The sequence below is a fragment of the Pipistrellus hanaki genome, assembly GCF_964339955.1.
Source record: "Pipistrellus hanaki genome assembly, chromosome: 16".
Classification (NCBI taxonomy): Eukaryota; Metazoa; Chordata; class Mammalia; order Chiroptera; family Vespertilionidae; genus Pipistrellus; species Pipistrellus hanaki.
Genome location: NC_140518.1, coordinates 11,989,916 through 12,010,547, shown reverse-complemented (window position 1 = coordinate 12,010,547; position 20,632 = coordinate 11,989,916). Strand labels below are relative to the sequence as shown.

The following is a 20,632-nucleotide window of genomic DNA, read 5'->3' as shown; positions in this document are numbered from 1 at the left end:
TTACCGACTCATCGGGCTCTTGGATGTTTCCTAAGCAAACAAGAGGTGCTGCCAGAAAAGTGCAGCTAAATATCAAAGAAGTGTGAAGGAGAGCGAGAAAGGCTTTCCGGAAGAGATGGCACTAGATTTGGGTCTTGAAAGATTTGGGGGGGGGGGGGGGGAAGAAGAGGAAGGGGGAGAGGTTGAGAATTAGGACATTCTGGGAAAAGGAATAATTACCGAATTAAATGAGAATGCATGGGGGGAGCTGACCAATTTAAAGCTGAGACGTGTAGTGTTTCTCAAAAATTGGTGAGTTAGCAACACCAGGGGGAAACAATATAAATGTCCTCCATCAAAAACATATCACACGTGCCGAAGCCGGTTTGGCTCAGTGGATAGAGCATTGGCCTGCAGACTGAAAGGTCCCAGGTTCGATTCTGGTCAAGAGCATGTACCTTGGTTGCTGGCACGTCCCCACTGGGGGGTGTGCAGGAGGCAGCTGGTCGATGATTCTCTCTCATCGATGTTTCTAGCTCTCTGTCCCTCTCTTCCTCTCTGTAAAAAAATCAATAAAATATGTTTTTAAAAAAACACATCACACGTGGGATTGCAGTGGTTCAGGTGAGAACTAGTAAGAGCCTAAATTGGGACTATGGTAGTGGAAATGGGAGGTAGCATACAATAAGCAGCATGAGGATTGTGATGAGTGTTGGACCAGGGTGGGTAGAAGGACATGAAGAAATAAAAAGGAAAAATGAAGACAAACAAGAGTCTCTTGTACCAGACCTACCAAGGAACTCCAGTGGTCATGCATATGGACTGTATTTGTAAGCATCACACTCAGTGCCAGACCTAAGATTTCAATACCCTAGGTTTGTCAGTGAAAGAATGAATAAATGTTCAGAGATCCAGAGTTAGTGTGGCTTGGTGAAACTAGCATTTTTGTTCTGGGTCACTTTTCCCTACAGTCTTTGAATTATCTCTGTGAATGAATTTAGGAAGGAGGTTGGTGTTTGTTGTAGTTATGGTGCCATAACTAATGCTGATAAATTTAAATTCTTAATAAATATATCTGAAATAAATTGGGACTCTAGTTCTTAGCCAATTGTGAATAGAATGGCCAGCTCATTTTCCTAAGACCTAGGAAGAAGCACTGTCCAAGCTAATAATTTCAAGTTACTTCGTAGCATGGACATTTGATGTGAGATCCTCCCTGGTGTGATAACCTATAACTTTATAACTAGGGGACTTGACTAGGGAACTTCGAAGAAGGAAGAGAAACTCTTTGCTCATCTTTCACATTTTCTCCTTCTGATTTGGTTCCTTATAATGCATTGAAGAAGAATAAAGAAACCACAATCTGGCTCCTGGTTCTCCTGTCCAAATAATGTCCTTCCTGTGGACCGGGAAGGAAAGGGGGAGACACTTAGGTAGAGTTCTTATTTTGAAGACTTCAAAACTTGAAGGCAGAATCCCAAAGGTGAAAGGCAGTGGAAGGAGCAGGAACATTTGTATTAGACAAACCTGCCTTTGAACTCCATCTCTTCCACGTACTGGCCAAGTAATCTCAGTTTCTTTGTAGTGTTAAAAGCTCCCATCTTGGTCCCTTGTGCCAAAATGCACATGTCCAGTAAAGAATGTCATTTATCTTTCTAAAGGTAAAGAGAGATTGCAATGTGAGTGTGAGGCTGGGAATTAAGGTTAGTTGTAGAATTAAAAGACTGAGTTTAGAAGTGAAGTTAATGAAAATCAGTTAGAGTTGAGGCTGAGGGCAGGCTTTTAGAGTTTATGGTGCTACTATGCTAATATAGCATCCATTCTGCCTCCTATCCTGAAACTATTCAGCCAACATGTACAAAGAGTAATGCCGGCAAAGCAGAACTTCATAGGAATGTAACCTCAGTTAATAATAATAATAATAATAATAGTAATAGTAATAAACAACCAGAAATCTATTAAGAATCTCATTTAGCCAAAACCGGTTTTGCTCAGTGGATAGAGCGTGGGTCTGCGGACTGAAAGGTCCTAGGTTCGATTCCCGTCAAGGGCATGTAGGGAGTGTGCAGGAAGCAGCTGATGGATGCTTCTCATCAATGTTTCTGACTTTCTATCCTTCTCCCTTCCTCTCCGTAAAAAAATCAATAAAATATATTTTTAAAAAATAAAAATAGAGCTTTGAAATGAAATTGACCAGGACAGGAGGTGCTTGTATGATGTATGGAAATGACACGCAGTCCCTTAGAGGTGAGCAGTGTAACTGGCTCTCACTTGAAAAAGCCTGAATCTTCCCATTACTACCTAATTCACTCCCAGAAGCCGAACTGCAGCCTTCGAATCTGCCCTGTCATAGGCTTTTCTTGAGTCCTTATCAGCCTTCCTCAGTGGGTCAATGTTATGAAGTCTGGGAGAGTCTGGCAGGGCTCCTGCTCCTCCCAGGCTGATATCAAAGAGCCACAGGACTGTGACAGAAAGCAAACATTCAGACCAAAGCCAGATGTGGAACTGAAACAACAAGAATAGAAGCAAACGTATCAGGTAAAAATTTTTATTTTCATTTAAAAAACTTCATCTCATCTTAAGTGCAGTTTATGTTTGAGGGTATGAAGGGCTTAGTAAAATAATAGCTACAGGACGATGAGTGAGAAGTTTTGGGGAAATCGGAAAGGATATTCATATGGAGCTTGAATCTCAGAACGCATTGTATTTATCAGTTGTTAACAGCATTAGTAACATCAGTGAGACCCGGGAGTCATGAGAGCACAGTTCTGCTAGTTCAAAAGCAAGTAGATTTGTCCTGTGAATCCAGCAGGTGGAAATTATAGGGAGACAAATTACAGTTGAAAATGAGGGAACCCCTTTCTAACAGAGCTGTCAGGAAATAGAAGGGACTAATTTGATAGGTAATAAGTTACTCCTCGCTGGAGGTGTTCAAGCAGTTGCTGGAGAGCAATATGTTGGGAGATGGGAATATTATACAGAGGATGTAAGAATCAGATGGATGGTTGGACCTGAAGGTATTTAAAGTCCTTTCCAACACTTCTGTGACTCTAAGACATGAATAGAATGTTAATCAGAAGTTTCTCTGAAGAGCCAGGCATTTACATTTTACCTGCTCACATATGAAAAAATAAATAAATAAAACCATGTTGATTCTGGCATACCTGGCAGAAATGAGAAGGCAGCCATAAGGGAACTATGGCAGAAGAGGATGTATGTCCTGTTGAATGCCTGCTTTTTGTCCCCTCTTCATGGTCATAACACCCACATGGCCTCTACTTTGCAAAGATTACAGGAAGAATTTTGGTTTGGGTTAGTAAACAGCTTATTTTGTAGTTAACAAAAGCTAAGGGAGCCATGTCTGAAATATTTGCTTCAGAGCCCTGATTTCTATTTTGATGGCTATTCTCTGATCTGAGAAGCAAAAGGAGGTTGATCAGAGTTTAACAACTATGTCCCAAAGGCTCATGTTTTTTCCAAGTCTTAAAGGTTCCCACAGCACAGGGCAGAACTATTAGAAGGGTAGGAAGATGCCTGTATCACACTATATAGGAAGAAATGCACTTTTAGAAGAATGTTTGAAAAGATAAAAAGAGCCCAGCCTGCGTGGCTCAGTGGTTGAGCATGGAGCTATGAACCAAGGTCATGGTTTGATTCCCAGGCCAGGCACATGGCCAGGTCAGGGCACATGCCCAGGTTGTGGGACATGTAGGAGGCAGCCAGTCAACAATTCTCTCTCATCATTGATGTTTCTAACTCTCTTTCCCTCTCCTTTCTTCTCTGAAATCAAGAAAAATATGTATTTTTTTTTTAAAGAGAAGACTTAACAACAAAGATAAAAATAATTCTGCATTTGGTATCTATTGACAGACTTTCAGGAATAGAATAAAGCTTTAAAAATGTACAGAATAGCACGAAAAAATACCATGTTTATGCGTGTTTATACAGCAAGATATCTACATCACATATATTATTAACCTATACTCCCTTAAATATCACCCCCTTTCTTTTGCTCTGAATAAGAAATAGGAGCATCTTCTGATTTCAACTTCTAAGTCTGCGAATTCTCTAATAACTTAACTTTGGTTTCAGTGCCAATCCATGCCTACCCCCCCCGCCCCCAGGACTTTTATAAATACCTAAGTTCACTAGTGGCATTTCCTGATTTTAAATTTTAAAATGGCTAAAAATTGTAGCACTCTAAGTTTTCCATTATAGCAAAATATTAAGCATTTACCTTTAACTATGCCCATTCATGCTGGGAAGGCTAAGGATATTTATGAAGTTGTTAGAAAACAGTGATATCAAATATTATTTCCACCTGGCCATTGTTGCTTAGTGGTTGAGCATCAGCCTATAAACCAAGAGGTTACAGTTCAATTCCCAGTCAGGGCACATGCCCAGGTTGCATACTAGATCCCCAGGGCCATACAGGAAGCAGCTGATCAATAATTCTCTCTCATCATTGATGTTTTAATCTCTCTCTCTTCTTCTCCCTCTCTCTTCCACTCTAAAACCAATAAAACCAATATATTTTAAAATATTATTTCTGCCGAGACCGGTTTGGCTCAATGGATAGAGCGTCGGCTTGGGGACTGAAGGGTCCCGGGTTCGATTCTGGTCAAGGGCATGTACCTTGGTTGCGGGCATATCCCCAATAGGAGGTGTGCAAGAGGCAGCTGATCGATGACTCTCTCTCATCGATGTTTCTAACTCTCTATCTCTCTCCCTTCCTCTCTGTACAAAATCAATTAAATATATTTAAAATATATATATATTGTTTCTGTGTTAAAATGTATTTATAGCTTTGAAGAAAATATTGTAATCTCTGAAATTCTTGTTAATGAGAAACAACATTTCTGTCCTGCTTATTTACTGGGACCCCTTTCTGTAATTGTTTTGAGCACACAGGGGCTGCTGAGATGGAAAGTCTCCAGACCAATACGGAAATGCTCTATCCTGAGATAATTGTGGACGTGGGCACAGTGACTTTTGGAGAAGAGAACAGGAAGAACATGACCAATAACCAGTTGAAAAGGAATGAGAATTCTAAAATCATCCAAGCCGCCTGTGCACTGCTAAATTCTGGAGGGGGTGTGATCAAAGCGAAGATTGATGATAAAACCTACAGCTTCCGGTGCCAAGGGCTGGGTCAGGATCTGGAGACTTCTTTTCAAAAGCTCCTTCCTTCAGGTTCACAGAAATACCTTGACTACATGCAACAGGGGCACAATCTCTTGATTTTCGTGAAGTCATGGAGCCCAGATGTTTTCAGCCTCCCCCTAAGGATCTGTAGTTTGCGTTCCAATTTATATCAGAGAGATGTGACTTCCGCTATAAACCTGAGTGCTAGCAGTGCCCAAGAACTTCTCAGACAGAAGCAGTATAGAGCCCAAAGAGGAAGACCCAGGGTGAAGGAGTGGCATCCTCAGAAGGTTCTTGACAGACACATTCAGGAAGAGGAAGATATGAGGCTGTCTGCTTCGGAATTTCTTAAAAAGGACAAACTCATGTATAAAGAGAAACTCAACTTTACTGAGTCGACACATGTTGAGTTAAAAAGGTTCACCACCAAAAAGATTGTCCCTAGGATTAAAGAAATGTTGCCCCATTACATTTCTGCATTTGCCAACACTCAGGGGGGATACTTAATTATCGGGGTAGATGATAAGAGCAAAGAAGTGTTTGGATGTAAGAGAGAAAAAGTGAACCCCGACTTATTAAAAAAGGAAATAGAAAACTGCATAGAAAAACTGCCTACATTCCACTTCTGCCATGAAAAGCCGAAGGTGAATTTCACTACCAAAATCTTGGATGTATACCAAAAGGATGTCCTGTATGGTTATGTCTGTATTGTTCAGGTGGAGCCTTTCTGCTGTGTGGTATTCACAGAGGCCCCAGATTCGTGGATCATGAGGGACAATTTGGTCACAAGGCTGACAGCAGAGGACTGGGTGGCTATGATGCTGGATATTCCATCAGGTAAACCAGAATAGAAGCCATTATTCAATTAGCAGGGAGTAACCCTTTCTCTGCCTCCTGTGGGTAGTTGGTCAGATGTTTTTTTTAAAATATGCTTTTTATTGATTTTAGAGAGAAAGGGAAAGGGAGAGAGAGATAGAAACATCATTGATGAGAGAGAATAATTGATCAGCTGCCTCCTGCACACCCCACATTGGGGATCTATTATAGTCCATAACCGGGGCATGTGCCATGACCGGGAATTGAACCATGGCCTCCTGGTTCATTGGTCAATGCTCAGCCACTGAGCCATGCTGGCTGGGCTGGCCAGATATTTTACTTAAAGAACAGAAAGCAGTTTTGCTTAAAAATATTCTCCTATTGCCCTGGCCAGTGTTCTCAGTAGTTAGAATGCCAGGCCATGCACTGAAGGATTTGGTTTGATTCCCAGTCAGTGCACATGCCCAGGTTGTGGGCTTGATCTCCAGTGGAAGGCATACAGGAGGCAACCAATCAATGATTCTCTCTCATCATTAATGTTTCTATACCTTTCTCTCTCTCTCCCTTCCTCCCTGAAATCAATTTAAAAAATATATATTTTAAAAACTTTAATCAGTAATCTAACTCTAAAGATGATATTCCAAAGGCAAATTGTTTAAGAAGGACTCTTCACTAATTCTTTCAAGGGAAGCTTGTTGACAATTCTGAATTGTTTCAGTAACATTAGGAACTAATACCTCCAATTATTGGGCTTGGGGCACCATCAAGTGGAGAAAAGCTGTTGCAAAAGGAGATGCTTGGGCAGGGGATAGAGGGATGGAGGGGAGGGTGGGGCGGGGAGTTTGGAGGGGAGGGGTGAAGAGACTCCTAGTGTTTTCACTTTCCTTATAGTTTTGCTCAGAATCAGCCCTAGTGATCTCTAAGCAATCCATGGAGGACTTACAGCCTGAACGCAGCTTATCAATTTGCCTTCATGGTTAATATGTTCCAAATTTTATAAAAGAAGCTTGGATCGAGCCTTAAGTGATTATTCTTTCTCTTGTCCTAAATTTGTTTGAATTTAAACACACACACACACACATACACCCAAACTAGAGATCCTGTCACTTCCTATTCCATCCAAACCTTGTATGGGGACTTAAACAACTATAGCAAAATAAAAAATATATAGTATGCTTAACTTTTTCTGACCTCACTCCCTCTAGAAGCTGGAATCAGAATATTAGAGTTGGAATGAATCTTAGGGATTATCTCACCCTGACATGAGGTCAAATGACTAGCCCTGCAGGAGTCCCCAAACTTCCTTTCTTACATATGTGAATGGTTTGAGGCATAGAAAGTGTGAGAGCAGCTCAGCACCATGCAAATTGCATGCCAACAGTAGGAGGACAATTAAAAAGTGCTTTTCCGTTTTCTTCTGAAACAACTCTCCATGTATTCATTTGTTTAGCTCCCTCCAGTGTGGCCACAGACTACAGCCTTCCCCCGATTTCACCAGCTTCATCTGCACTAAGAAGCTCATCATATCCTATGAAAGTCCTGGAATTTAAGGAGGTTCTACAACAACGTTTGTTTCCAGGTATTCCCTTCTTATTTCTTTTCTAAAATTATGTTGGAAGGAATTGATAGCAATTAATCCAAATTTTTCTCCTTAGAGAGAAGGTCAGGTGTAGGACTTAGCAAATATAACGGTCTCAAAATAATATATAGGGCTAACTCTTGTTTCCCAGTCATCAAATTCACACAGTATTTCTCTGTGCTTTGGGGCTTCCAGTCATGTATGGCTTTTGTTTCCTAAATATGAGAGAATTTGGGAGTCATCCTAAATCCCCCATGTCTATATCACAAGAGAATTGCCCCCTGGCTTTCCAATACAGAAGGAGGTGAGCAGAGTTTCTCAGCCTTGGTACTATTGACTTGTGGATCAGCTAATTGTTTGTTGAGGGGCCTGCCCTGTGCACTGTAGGATGTTTAGCACCGTTCGAGGCCTCTATCCACTAAATTCCAGTAGCAGCCCTCCAGCCGTGACAATCAAAAAATGTCCAGCCCTTCCCTGTTTGGCTCAGTGGATAAAGGAGGTTCATGGTTTGATTCTGGTCAATGGCGTGTACCTTGGTTGCGGTCTGGTAGTGGGGGTTGTGCAGGAGGCAGCTGATCGATGTTTCTCTCTCATCGATGTTTCTAACTCTCTATCTCTAGTTCTTCCTTTCTAAAAAAAAAAAATCAATAAAAATATATTTTTTAAAAAATTGCCAGCCCTGGCCAGTGTGGTTCACTTGGTTGGGTGTCAACCCATGTACTGAGAGAGAGGTTGCTGGTTCCATTCGTAGTGGGGGCACATGCCCTGGGTTGTGGGCTGGATCCCAGGGTGAGTGTCCAAGAGGCAGGCCATCTATGGATGTTTCTCTCTCTCTAAAAATTAAATAAATTATGGTTTTTAAAAATGTGCAGATATTATTAAATACCCCAGGGTGTGTGTGTGTGTGTGTGTGTGTGTGTGTGTGTGTGAGAATTGCCACGTTAGAATCATGGTTTTATTTTTTTATTTTTAAATATATTTTTATTGGTTTTTTACAGAGAGGAAAGGAGAGAGATAGAGAGCTAGAAACATCGATGAGAGAGAAACAACTACCTCTTGCACACCCCCTACCGGGGATGTGCCCGCAACCAAGGTACATGCCCTTGACCGGAATCGAACCCGGGACCTTTCAGTCCGCAGACCGACGCTCTACCACTGAGCCAAATTGGTTTCGGCTAGAATCATGGTTTTAAAGGAATGTTCTTAATTCTCCCAAAAGCATCAGGTTCACACACACACACACACACACACACACCCTCAACAGGAAGGAGGACTTCCTAGCAATAGTGGACCATTTGGGGCTGAGGAGAACAGTGCCAGGAGGCTGTTCTGTGAAGACCCCTCATTGACTGCCCTCCCCTATAGGAGAGTTGCCAACAGCAGGAACTTCTTAGCCCTGGCCTGTGAAGAGGGGGTGCTTTCTTTGCAGACAGGGATCCTATGGTTTCAGAGCTAGCCTCATTTCTTCCTATGATGTTGCAGGAATACTTTTAATATGCTTTTGTACATTTTAGTAACTTCTATCCCTTGAATTTTCAGTGACACAAGAAGAGATACAATTTAAACCAGAATCTCTCTGTAAGACATTGTTCTCAGATCATAAAGAACTGGAGGAATTCATGAAGATGCAGATACGTCCTATCTCGCAGGGGATTGTGGTATTTTCTCGAAGCTGGGCTAGTGATATTGGCTTAAGGAAAGAACAGAACGTCTTGTGTGATGCTCTCCTGATAGCGGTGAACAGCCCCTTGGTACTTTATACAATCTTGATACACCCCGGTGGGACCGAAGGGCCTGAATATGCCCGAAACACTGCTCGTCAGTTAAAGCAGAAACTGGGAACTGTTGGTGGTTACACCGGGAGAGTGTGTGTCATTCCAAGACTGCTGCACCTGCCGGGCACACACTCTAGACCCTGTGGGACCCCTGTGCACTACCCTCAATCCTACCAGCTTGCTAACGAGGAGGAAATGGAAGACTTGTTGCAGGCCCTTGTCGTGGTGGTCTTGCTGTGCTCTCGTTCCCTTCTGAGTGACCGGCTGGGCTGTGAATTTTTCAACTTGCTCATAGAGGAGCAGTGTGAGTTGCTCGCAGAGAGCCTTCAGGAGACGCGAGAATTGTTCATCCACTGCTTCCCAGGAAGCAGGAAGACAGCCCTAGCCATAAAGATCATGGAGAAAATCAAGGACCTATTCCACTGCAAACCAAGAGAGATCCTCTACGTTTGCGAACATGACTCCTTAAAGGACTACGTGGCGTGAGTGTTTCACTGACTAAACACAGTAAATGTGTTGAGTCAGTCTTTTCAACAATATCACCAAAGTAATTTGTATAACTTAAGATTTTACAATGCCTTAACTATGTAAGTGCAGGAGCCCAAACCTTTGCAAGTGACCAGGCAGTTGAGCTATAAATGGGTACTTTGCTATTTCCAGCCTTTAGTATTTCATCATAAATCAGCCAAGTCTGCATACATTTAAGTTTATGTAACTAGGAACAGTTCCTCACAATATGTGGTCTTAAATGCAAAGAAAAGTAGAAATGAAACTATCTTGATTTAAGGAAACATTTTTCTTGCTGCTTAATATTTTAAAGCCACAGTATATTTCAGTTGATGAGACATTCTACCACTAGAAACTTGAATTTAAATACCATTTGATTTTGTTTATAAAATGTTTTCATTTGTTTGACTTGTTCTGAATCAGTAATTTTGGAAGACATACAATTCTGCTTCTGATTTAAATCTTTAGGTTTTAATTTAGTAAAAGCATTGATTGCTTTGTAATTCAGCAAATGAGGGCAAACTCATTTTCATTTTTGTCTGGTTTACTTACTGATACAACAAATTTTTTTGAGCACCATGTATATGCTAGGTACTGTGTACACTGAGTGCTAGTGGGAATAAAGATATTGAAGACCTGGCCATAAAGCCCAAAAAGGGGGACAGAAAATAAAATAAGCAATGTGAATATTGTATAATTAGTATGGCAGTAAAGATATGCTTATCTTAACTTGAGCTGAAGGTTGGTCAGTAAATTCTCCCCAGTGAAGAAGATCTCTAAGAAGGATACACTCTTAAGAAGTCAGTAGGGAAAGTGAATAAAATAAGGGCTCTTTAGGCAAAGGGCACAGCGTGTGCAAAGGCATGGATATGTTTAGAGAATCAAGAGGGTAAGTCTAACTAGAGCAGTGGGGGTGGGGTATGGTTATGTAGTAGGTGATGAAATTGGAAAAGGAGGAAGATGCCCTATTATGAAAGATTTGTAAATTGTGCTATGGGTTAAGTTCTTTACTGTGCTCTATAGGTAAATTTAAAAATGCTCCGGTTAATTCAACAAGTATCTATTGAACCCTAGTGTGAGGAGGATACAGAGAATGGCTGGGAATCATTGCTTTTCTTTCACATTGCTTATTTTATTTTCTGTCCCCCTTTTTGGGCTTTATGGCCAGGTCTTCAATATCTTTATTCCCACTAGCACTCAGTGTACACAGTACCTAGCATATACATGGTGCTCAAAAAGATTTGTTGTATCAGTAAGTAAACCAGACAAAAATGAAAATGAGTTTGCCCTCATTTGCTGAATTACAAAGCAACCAATGCTTTTACACAGTCCAAACTGGAAGAGCAGAACATAACCAGTTGTGATTCAGGGCACAGGGAGTGAAGCCCCAGGGACTGCGTATGTAACATCAGGAAATTTATAGGCAGGAGTGATATTACCTGGATCCAAATTAGAGCAGGCAACAATCAAACTTGATTGTTTCTTGCCTCCTCTAAGGTGTTCCTCCTCCTCTGAAATGCTAAAACATACTGTAAAGGGAACCTGAACACGCTAAACAGGATTATAGCCCTGTAGATTTATTACCCAGTTGACATGTCATGGAACTCAGCAGCCTCTTCATGTTTTCCTTACCAAAATCTAAAGAGGCTTCTGGTTTTGTACTACAAGTAAATGGGGTGATGGGATTTGCTTTAGAGGAATTTGTATTTACCCATACCTCTTTTCCACATAAAAAAAAGTATGATATGCCTCCAGATATCTGTTCTCTAGCTCTAAGAAGGACAGAAAGTAAAGAGCTTGTCTTCAGGGATTATCAAGCAGCAGAATTGTTACTAATAGAAAAAATAACGTTCCTACCTAGGTTTATATCAAAAGTTTCACATGCATATTTAAACTAGGTAAACCTGAAGAGTAGGGTTTACAATGAAGTGTTCTCTCTATCAGGTAACTTGTAAGTAGAGCAGTTTTGTAGTATTCCGCATACAGCTGGCTCAATGAATCATCATCCAGGTGAGAACTAGTCTCTAATTTCAATCCCGAGAGTAATGAGTGCATGGTGCTCCCTGAAATCCAATTCTCTCTTTCATCCTTACAGCCAACAAACCACCTGCCAGGCCGTGACCCGGAAAACCTTCATGCAAGGGGAGTTCCTAAAGATTAAACACATAGTGATGGATGAGACCGAGAATTTCTGCAGTGTGTATGGTGATTGGTACAAGAAGGCTAAGGGTATCACCCATCCAGAGGGGAGGGGAGCTGGAAGGAAAAACCTTCACCATGGGGTTCTCTGGCTCTTTCTGGACCCCTTCCAAGTCCGTCATGCTGATGTCAACGGCCTCCCTCCTCCATCTGCTCAGTTTCCTCGGAAAACAATCACTAAAGGGATCCACTGTTCTCTGGAAATAGCAATGGTCATGAAACAAGAAATGAGGAAGATCAAAGAAAATCCTCCCTCCAACACGTTTCTGGACACACTGGCACTCTTCAGGGAAGCTGCCTACGAGGCAGCAATGCGTGCCCAGGCTCTTCCTGGGGTGTGTGAAACGGAGACCAACCTGACAATAGAACAAATCGCAAAGTACGTGGCAGAAAGATGTCACCACCTGTTCCAGTGTGGCTATCTGCCCAAAGATATAGCAATCCTGTGCAGGAGCGGGGAGGACAGAGGACGCTATGAGCTTGCACTGCTAAAAGCAATGGAATTAACTGAGACCCGCAGAGCCGCAGGAGTTGTGTTCAGGCAGGCCTCTGGTGCTTTGGGCAGTCACATCATTTTAGACAGCATTCAGCAGTTTTCAGGCCTGGAGAGGAACATTGTGTTTGGGCTTAGTCCAGAATGCACTCCTTCAGAGGAAACGCATAAGCTCTCCTTCGCCTCAAGAGCCATTAAACACCTCTACCTGCTTTATGAAAAGAGAACAGCCTTCTGAAAACCATTTCAAACAAAACAGGAAGCCAGAGGAGCAGAGTCCCTTCTCCCAGGCAGGCGGCAGGTACTCCTTTTCACGTATTACAAATGGGAAGATCAAGGCACAATCAGTATGGCAGAGAGCCACAGACACGTCTCTTGGGACTGATCCTGCCACTGCATTTGCAGCGTCACTGTCCTTTTCCCAGTCCACTCCACCTCCTCCATGCACAATTACAACAGACTTACAATTGGTGCCCTGCCTCTGGTTTTTCCTTGTCCAATCCAGCTTTCATCCTGTCAACCAGAGATGTTCTTTTCAAACAGAGAACTGATTTTATGACATTCCCTGCTAATGTGTCTTCAGGGAGTCCCTGCAATGTTTAAACCAAGCCATTTTTCAATGTTTTCCATGATATACCCTGACTTACTCTCTTAACACAGTATTTATTATGCCTTTCCAGAGTTTCTAATGCACCCAGCCTTGCAGACCTATTTGGATGTGAGAGGTAGGGTGCCCTTCAGGCTACTCACTTTGACTGGGTCTCTCAGGGTAGTACCTTGGTTGGCACCTCATACTGGCTGTGGGTCTCAAGCATCATAGGCTCAGAACTTGATTTCTTCTTTGCACCAAGTTTGGACCAGTTTCTTGAGGATGGCTTTATGTCAATCAAGCTCACAAAAGACCAAGGCATAACTGACAATGCCACTCTTGTCAATTTACAGGGAGGATTATAGTAATAAGTGGGCCAGATACTCTTGCTAATCAGCAATGCAGTAGTTTTACAGCAAGGAGAACTGGTAATCTGATCCAAATGTATGGCTTAAAGCTATAATAGACTATCGCAAACACCTCTAAAATAGGGATATTTCCACCATAAGGCCAGATTTATAAAAAAATAAGCAAATTTGGAATGCTAAGAGTGACTAGTTGTTCCATATTCTTTGCCTTAAATGATGTTTTCTTTCTTTCTGAGCTTCTAAAGTAAACCACCAACCTTCCCCTCACTCCTCTCAACACATTATAATACTCTACTCACATTCATTTTCTACCTGTTAATACTTTCATCTAGATGAGAAACTGCTCCTTCCCTGCTACTGGCCTGGGAAGCAGTCTATCATGGGTTTTACACATCCCTAAACTCTTCCATTATGATTTGGTGTTGATTTTAGAATTCAGCTTTAAGAGTTCATGGGAGCCTGGATGGCAATTCTGCTATACAGTATATTAATCACAAACCTCAGGACCATTTAACTTTTTAAACTATATGCATGCATTATGTAATTTTTTATAAAATAATTTGTTTTTAAAGTAACTGTTTTAAAATAATTGTTTTATTTTGAGAGTGCTTGTCAGTTCTCAGTCAGGTTTACAGTAGAAGGCCTAACCCAGTGATTCTCCACCCTGGATGCTCATTTTGATGGTCTGAGAAACTTTAAAAATACCAATGAGCTAGCCAGACACCAGACCAATTAAATTAGAATCCTTGGGCATGGGCTTGGACATGGGTGTTTATTAAAAGTTGTCCAGATGATTCTAATTTACCACCAGGGTTTAGAACATGGGACCAATCTCCTAGTCCAGTGGTCAGCAAACTGCAGCTCGTGAGCCACGGTTTGCCGCTCTGTTGACTAATGAGGTTGCTGACCACTATCCTAGTCTGTTCTTTCTACCCTCAAATAGATGTGTCCACACTTCTCTTCCCATTAGATTGTGAGATCCTTGAGGGTAAGGATGGTCATTTACACATCTTTATTTCCCCAGAAGCAACTAGTGTAGGGCCTCCAACATGGAAGGTGCTCATAATTATTTGTTGAATGGATTTGCTACTTTCAGAGAGTCAGAATCTACTAGGGATAATGTTTATATTTAATGAAACAAATACCTAATTTTGGAGACTTCAAAGAGGTCAATGTGGAGAATAATCAGCACTGCAATAATGAAGAATAAGAGGATAATGGAACTTAAGCTGTTTTTTTTTTGTTTTTTGTTGTTTTTTTTTTGTTTGTTTGTTTTAGGCAATAGGCAAAGTTAAAGATCCATGTTGATGGTTTGTGTTTGAGATTAGCAATTGGTGGGGACTGAGAATAATTGACTATCTTGCTTGTACTTAGAATTCTAAATTTTTTCTATAGGCCCGTAATATAATGGACAAAGCAGGTAGTTTGATGAACTAATTTGTCGGCTATAAGAAACTTCGAAAACTTACTTTTAAAAAGAAGGGTATCCCTGGCCTGGTAGCTCAGTTGGTTATAGTGTCATCACAATAAACCAAGGTTGCATGTTCAATCCTTGGTCAGGGCATGTACAAGACTTAATCAATGAATGCATGAATAAGTGGAACAACAAATAGATGTTTCTCCCTTTCTCTTTCTCTCCCTTCCTCTCTCTAACATCAGTTATTATATAAATAAATAAAAAAAGAAAAAGAAGAGTAATATACTTCTATTGTGTTAAATTTGAGAAATGGAGAAAGGCAAAATAAAAAGTACTTATTATCCTGTTACCCAGGTCCAGTGATTTTTTTTTTAAATTTTTGCTTACTTATTCTATTCTTTGTTGATAAGCAAAAATATTTTTACATAGTTATGGCCAAGTTGTACAATCAACTTTATATCCTGTGCATATGTTTTTCAACATCACCTTTTTGTTATAGTCTATACCAGCGTTTCCCAAACTTTTGACATATGTGTACTCCTTCTATAATTTTCGTAACGTTGAGTACCCCTCGTACTCATGAGAACGTAGAATTAGGCGCAGCTAAGCACGGTGCAGTGCATATCCCCACCAAACTCGGGTGCAACACGTACCCCCACCAAACTCTTCCCATACCCCTGGGGGTACGCGTACCACACTTTGGGAAACACTGGTATACTATTGTTCCCAAAACTTCTCCCTCTCCCTCTCCCTATACCCTTTATAGTTCCTAACATTACAGTTGGAGTATATTTTCCCACCCCCTTGATATGGGCTTGGCCGTGTCACTTTATTTGGTCAATGACATGTTAGTGCAGAGGCTTTACGCGTTTCAGTATTACATCTGTTCTCTTGGGCTTCTGCTACTGTGAAGACTGTGCTTTTGGCAGCCCATCAGTCACCGAGAAATGAGATGTGAAGCAAGCAGTCTTGAACTCAACTCGTGACGCAGAGCCAAGTTGGACTGATCCTAACTAGATAGCCAAAACCCAACTGATTTGCAATGTGTAAGTGATACATAAGTGCTTATTATTGTCTGAGTGAGATTTCAAGTTTGTTTCTTTTGCAGCAGTACCTGACTGATGCAGGCATTTCTTGATGTTGTAGCATTATCTTAAAAATTACCATTTTAGCCCTGACCAGTTTGGCTCAGTGGATAGAGGGTCGCCCCATACTCAGGCATACAAAACTAACTTTTCTTCCTTTGGTATATTTATAAATCCCCAGAGATTACAATATTGGATCAAAGGGGTGGCCTAGATAAAATATTCATCTTATTTATATTGGTTCTGATGGGAAGTGCATAGACAAACCCTAATCACTGTACCTGACAACATACATATTTGTTGCCTTAAGTAACAAAACAAAATCCTGACAGGTTCTGAAGGAAAAAAAAAAAGACATCATATCTCAGAAACAGGCGGCTTAGAACATGCTGTTTCTGGAGAGTGAAACCAAGGCTCATCACCCTAGCACAGAACCCTAGAAGAAGGGAATTACAGATGGAAACATGAATTATGTAAATAAACATTTTGTAGGAAAAAAACTCTGGTCTCCTGAAACTGATGTATGGCACTGTCTCAGAAAAAATACAGTATGCCTCAACAGCACTTCTGTTGTTGTTAGTCCTCACCCCAGGATATTTTTTCCATTGATTTTTAGAGAGAGTGGAAGGGAGGGGGAGAGAGAAAGAGAAACATTGATGTGAGAGAGACACATCAGTTGATTGCCTCCTGCCTTTGATCAGGGCCAGAGCCTGCAACCAAGATACTAGTACATTCCCTTGGTCGGTATGGGACCCAGGGCCCTTCAGTCTACAGGCCGACGCTTTATCCACTAAGCAAAACTGAGTAGGGCGACTTTTTAAAATTTTTTTATTTTTTTAAAAGAGAAACTATGGCATGGAGAAGCCCATTTAAGAAAGGAAGAAGAAGCATAAACTAGATTTTTTATAAAGCTGAGCTCCCCATTTCCTCAAGGTTTTGGGGAGGCCAAACATAAAATTATTATTTAAAAAATATATATATTTTATTGATTTTTTTACAGAGAGGAAGAGAGAAGGATAGAGAGTTAGAAACATCGATGAGAGAGAAACATCGATCAGCTGCCTCTTGCACACACCCTACTGGGAATGTGCCCGCAACAAGGTACATGCCCTTGACCGGAATCGAACCCAGGATCTTTCAGTCTCTATCTATTGAGCCAAACCGGTTTCGGCCATAAAATTATTTTAAAGAAGCTTCAATTGGGAAATAAGCACATTTATAATAACTGTATGTTACTATTTATTGAGATATCACTACAACCAGCTACTATTCTGTTTCCCCAAAAATAAGACAGTGTCTTATATTAATTTTTTCTCCCAAAGTTGCGCTAGGTCTTATTTTCGGAGGATGTCTTATTTTTGGGGAAACACGGTATTTGCTAATGCTTTGTATATTTTCACAACTACATGAAGTATATTCATTTTATCTCCATTTTATACATTATAAAAATGAGGCACAGAGAATTTAACTTTCTCAAAAGCACATGTCTAGTAAGTGTCCAAGCTGAGTAAATAGAACATCTAAATAGAATCCTTAATGGGGTCATCTCAATCTTGAGAATGTGAGAACACTCTGAAAACACTCCCCAGAGCCGAGAATACTCATGTTTGCTTTCAGAACCCTCTGTCAAGTTCTCATCTCTAGAGCAGTGTTTCCCAACCTTCTCTCATGATGAGAATCACCTGGTGGAGTTGTTAAAACACAGATTCCTGAATCCCAACTAAGAAGTGCTAAACTAGAATTTTTGAGAACATATAGGTAAAATTGCATACCTAACTTAGTGCTCTGTATATAACATCTGTCTTAGAGCACTAGTTAAGTATACAATTTTACCTATATGTTCCCAAAAATTCTAGTTTAGCACTTCTTAGTTGGGATTCAGGAATCTGTGTTTTAACAACTCCACCAGGTGATTCTCATCATGAGAGAAGGTTGGGAAACACTGCTCTAGAGAGCATTGACTTCATTGTAAGTGAAAACAGCTGACTAAACTGTTTCCTATACTTAACAGTCAAGGTTTCTCCCTGAGTCACCTGATCATTCTAGAAAAACCTGAATTTCTTCTTCTATAAAGCTCAGAAACAGACTCAGTTCATATTCCTGACTGTCCAAGGTCAGGCACTCTGACTTGAACTGCCAGGCTGCTGCATCTTGATTCAATATCTTCAGTTGACGGAAGCAACATGATTTTGAAATAAATGAGATCAGTTTTGTTTCTTCTTTCATTCTCAGCCTTAAATGGAAGTGAAAAATAAGGAATTAGGACATGGCTATTGCATACTTTGTCTTATTGTTTACTGCCTCGGGTCATTTGCATTTAAAATGCACCTTCACCCCTGCTTTAATCAGGGCAGGCTATCTTCTTTGCCCAATTATACAGACTGGAAGAGACATGAGTTAGAGGGGGGCAGGGAGGCAAGCAAGGGATCCCAGGTATGACAAATAAAGCCATTAGTCAATGGCTAATTCATCACAATACCTCTATAGCTCCATTCCTATATCCTCTGATATCCTATATAATAAATAGGTAATATGCAAATTGGCCATCACTCCAACACATAAGATGGCCACCCTCAGGTGGACACAAGATGGCCACCACAAGATGGCCTTCGGGGGAGAGCAGTTGTAGGTGATCAGGCCAGCAGGGGAAGGCAGATGGGAGGGACCAGGCCTGCAAGGGAGGACAGTTGGGGGCGACCAGGCCTTCAGGGGAGGACAGTTGGGGGGGAGGGGGGAGACCAGGCCTACAAGGAGGACAGTTAGGGGCAACCATGCCAGCAGGGGAGGGCAGTTAGGGGCAATCAGGCTGGCAGGGGGTGTTTAAGGTGTGATCAGGTTGGCAGGCAAAAGCAGTTAGGGGCAATCAGGCAGGCAGGCAAGCAAGTGGTTGGGAGCCAGCAGTCCTGGATTCTGAGAGGGATTTCCGATTTCCCATTTAGGCCCGATCCCACTAAACAGGCAAATGGACATCCCTCAAGGGGTCTCAGATTGGAGAGGGTGCAGCCTGGGCTGAGGGACACCCCCTTCCCCCCCCCCCCAAAATTTCCTGCACTGGGCCTCTAGTATAGTATAAAATTATAGCTAACAGATAGTAAATGCTTACTATGTGTCAGACACTCAAAATGTTTTAATTACATTATAACTTTTATCCTACCAGCAACCTTTGAATTATGTTTAGCAACACCATGTAAAATAAGATAATGTGGTGTTAAGAGCACAAGTCTTAGAGGCAAACCAACCCTGGTTTTGAATTCAAACTCAATTCTTAATTAGCTAGATGACTTTAGACAAGTTAATTTTTCCCTTTAAATCTTGGGTTTCTGGATCCTGGCCAGGTAGTTCAGTTGTTTAGACTCTAAACTTTAGAGCATTGTCCTGATACACCCAGGATGTGAGTTTGATCCCTGATCAGGGCACATACAAGAATCAACCAGTGAATGCATAAATTAGTGGAACAACAAATTGAAGTTTCTTTCTCGCTCTGCTTCTCTTTTTTTGCCTCCCTTCCCTTTCTCTCTTTCTCAAGTCAAAAAAAAAAAAAAAAAAAAAAAAAATTTAAACTCAGGTTTCTCATCTGTAAAGCAGAGATGAAATTCAGACCTGTGCCTTAAGATAAAGATGAGGATTGAAATAAATAATCCATTTAAATAAAGCCTGACATACAGAAAGCTCTCAATACATTTGGTCCTGATTAGCTTTAATTTATAGTTGAGGAAGCTGTGGCTTACAGGTAAATACCTTGCCCAAGATCACAGAACTATAAAGCCCTGAACCCGTGTCTGCCTGACTCCAAAATCCATTTTAGCCTCTATGCTTTTCTGCCTTCCTGTACATCAAAGTTTCAGACACGAGTCTCCATGATCTGTGACCTGATGTCAAGACCAGGATTGAATATATTAATAATATTTGTGATATTAAGCAATATGGTTATTGTTAGTTTCTAAAATTTTTCTACAAAATTGATATAATTAAAATGACTTACATAACAAAAATGTTTAGAGAAAAATATATTCAACATTAAGAAACTTAATATAGCCGAAACCAGTTTGGCTCAGTGGATAGAGCGTCAGCCTGCGGGCTGAAAGGTCCTGGGTTCGATTCCGGCAAGGGCATGTATCTTGGTTGTGGGCACATCCCCAATAGGGGCAGCTGATCGATGATTCTCTCTCATCGATGTTTCTAACTCTCTATCCCTCTCTCTTTCTCTCTGTAAAAAATCAATAAAATATATATTTTTTTAAAAAGAAACTTAATATAACTTTCATTTCTAAGTCTGTATAGGCTTACAGTTCTGATGGGAAATAATGCGATAATTAATAAATAATAATACAAGAATAAATTCTGTGCCTCTTATATTCACAACTGTAAACCTGCTTTTGCCCTAACCTGGATAATGACATTACCAAAAGCTTAGAAAATACAGGATAAAGAAACAACAACTCATTCCCGTATTACCACCATACCACACAGTTTGTCATTTTTGCTTATTCATTTCCAGTGTGGGTCCATTGACAGATATATTTCAGCAGAGTTGTAATCATTGTGTACATTCAATTTTTTATCCTGTTTGGGTTTTTTCTGGAAGCCAATCTTATTCTTCATTGTGTGAGACAGCTTCCATACTGCAGCCTAGGGTGGGGCAACTCAGGGTACAGAGGAGCCTCCCACATTCCCTTTGAT

General features: G+C 40.9%; 1 protein-coding gene across 2 annotated transcripts; it reads left to right on the top strand.

Moving 5' to 3' along the window:
- The first annotated feature begins 2,309 nt into the window (after positions 1-2,309).
- Positions 2,310-20,307, top strand: LOC311611342 (protein SLFN14-like). Of its 2 annotated transcripts, none has more exons than XM_084863437.1 (6): positions 2,310-2,517; positions 4,884-5,961; positions 7,391-7,519; positions 9,059-9,776; positions 11,897-17,600; positions 17,908-20,307. In XM_084863437.1, the coding sequence occupies exons 2-5, from the start codon at positions 4,902-4,904 to the stop codon at positions 12,729-12,731; spliced, it is 2,742 nt and encodes a 913-aa protein (XP_084719563.1). In that variant the 5' UTR covers positions 2,310-2,517; positions 4,884-4,901; the 3' UTR covers positions 12,732-17,600; positions 17,908-20,307. The 2 variants fall into 2 exon arrangements, with proteins under 2 accessions (XP_084719563.1, XP_084719562.1); XM_084863436.1 differs by having other exon boundaries at positions 4,891-5,961; positions 17,908-20,306.
- The last annotated feature ends 325 nt before the right edge of the window (positions 20,308-20,632 follow it).

Coding starts and splice junctions, on each gene's coding strand:
- LOC311611342 (XM_084863437.1), top strand. CDS start 4,902: ATGGAAAGTCTCCAGACCAATACGGAAATGCTCTATCCTGAGATAATT. Junction 5,962..7,390: donor GATGCTGGATATTCCATCAG/GTAAACCAGAAT, acceptor TCATTTGTTTAG/CTCCCTCCAGTGTGGCCACA. Junction 9,777..11,896: donor TCCTTAAAGGACTACGTGGC/GTGAGTGTTTCA, acceptor TCATCCTTACAG/CCAACAAACCACCTGCCAGG.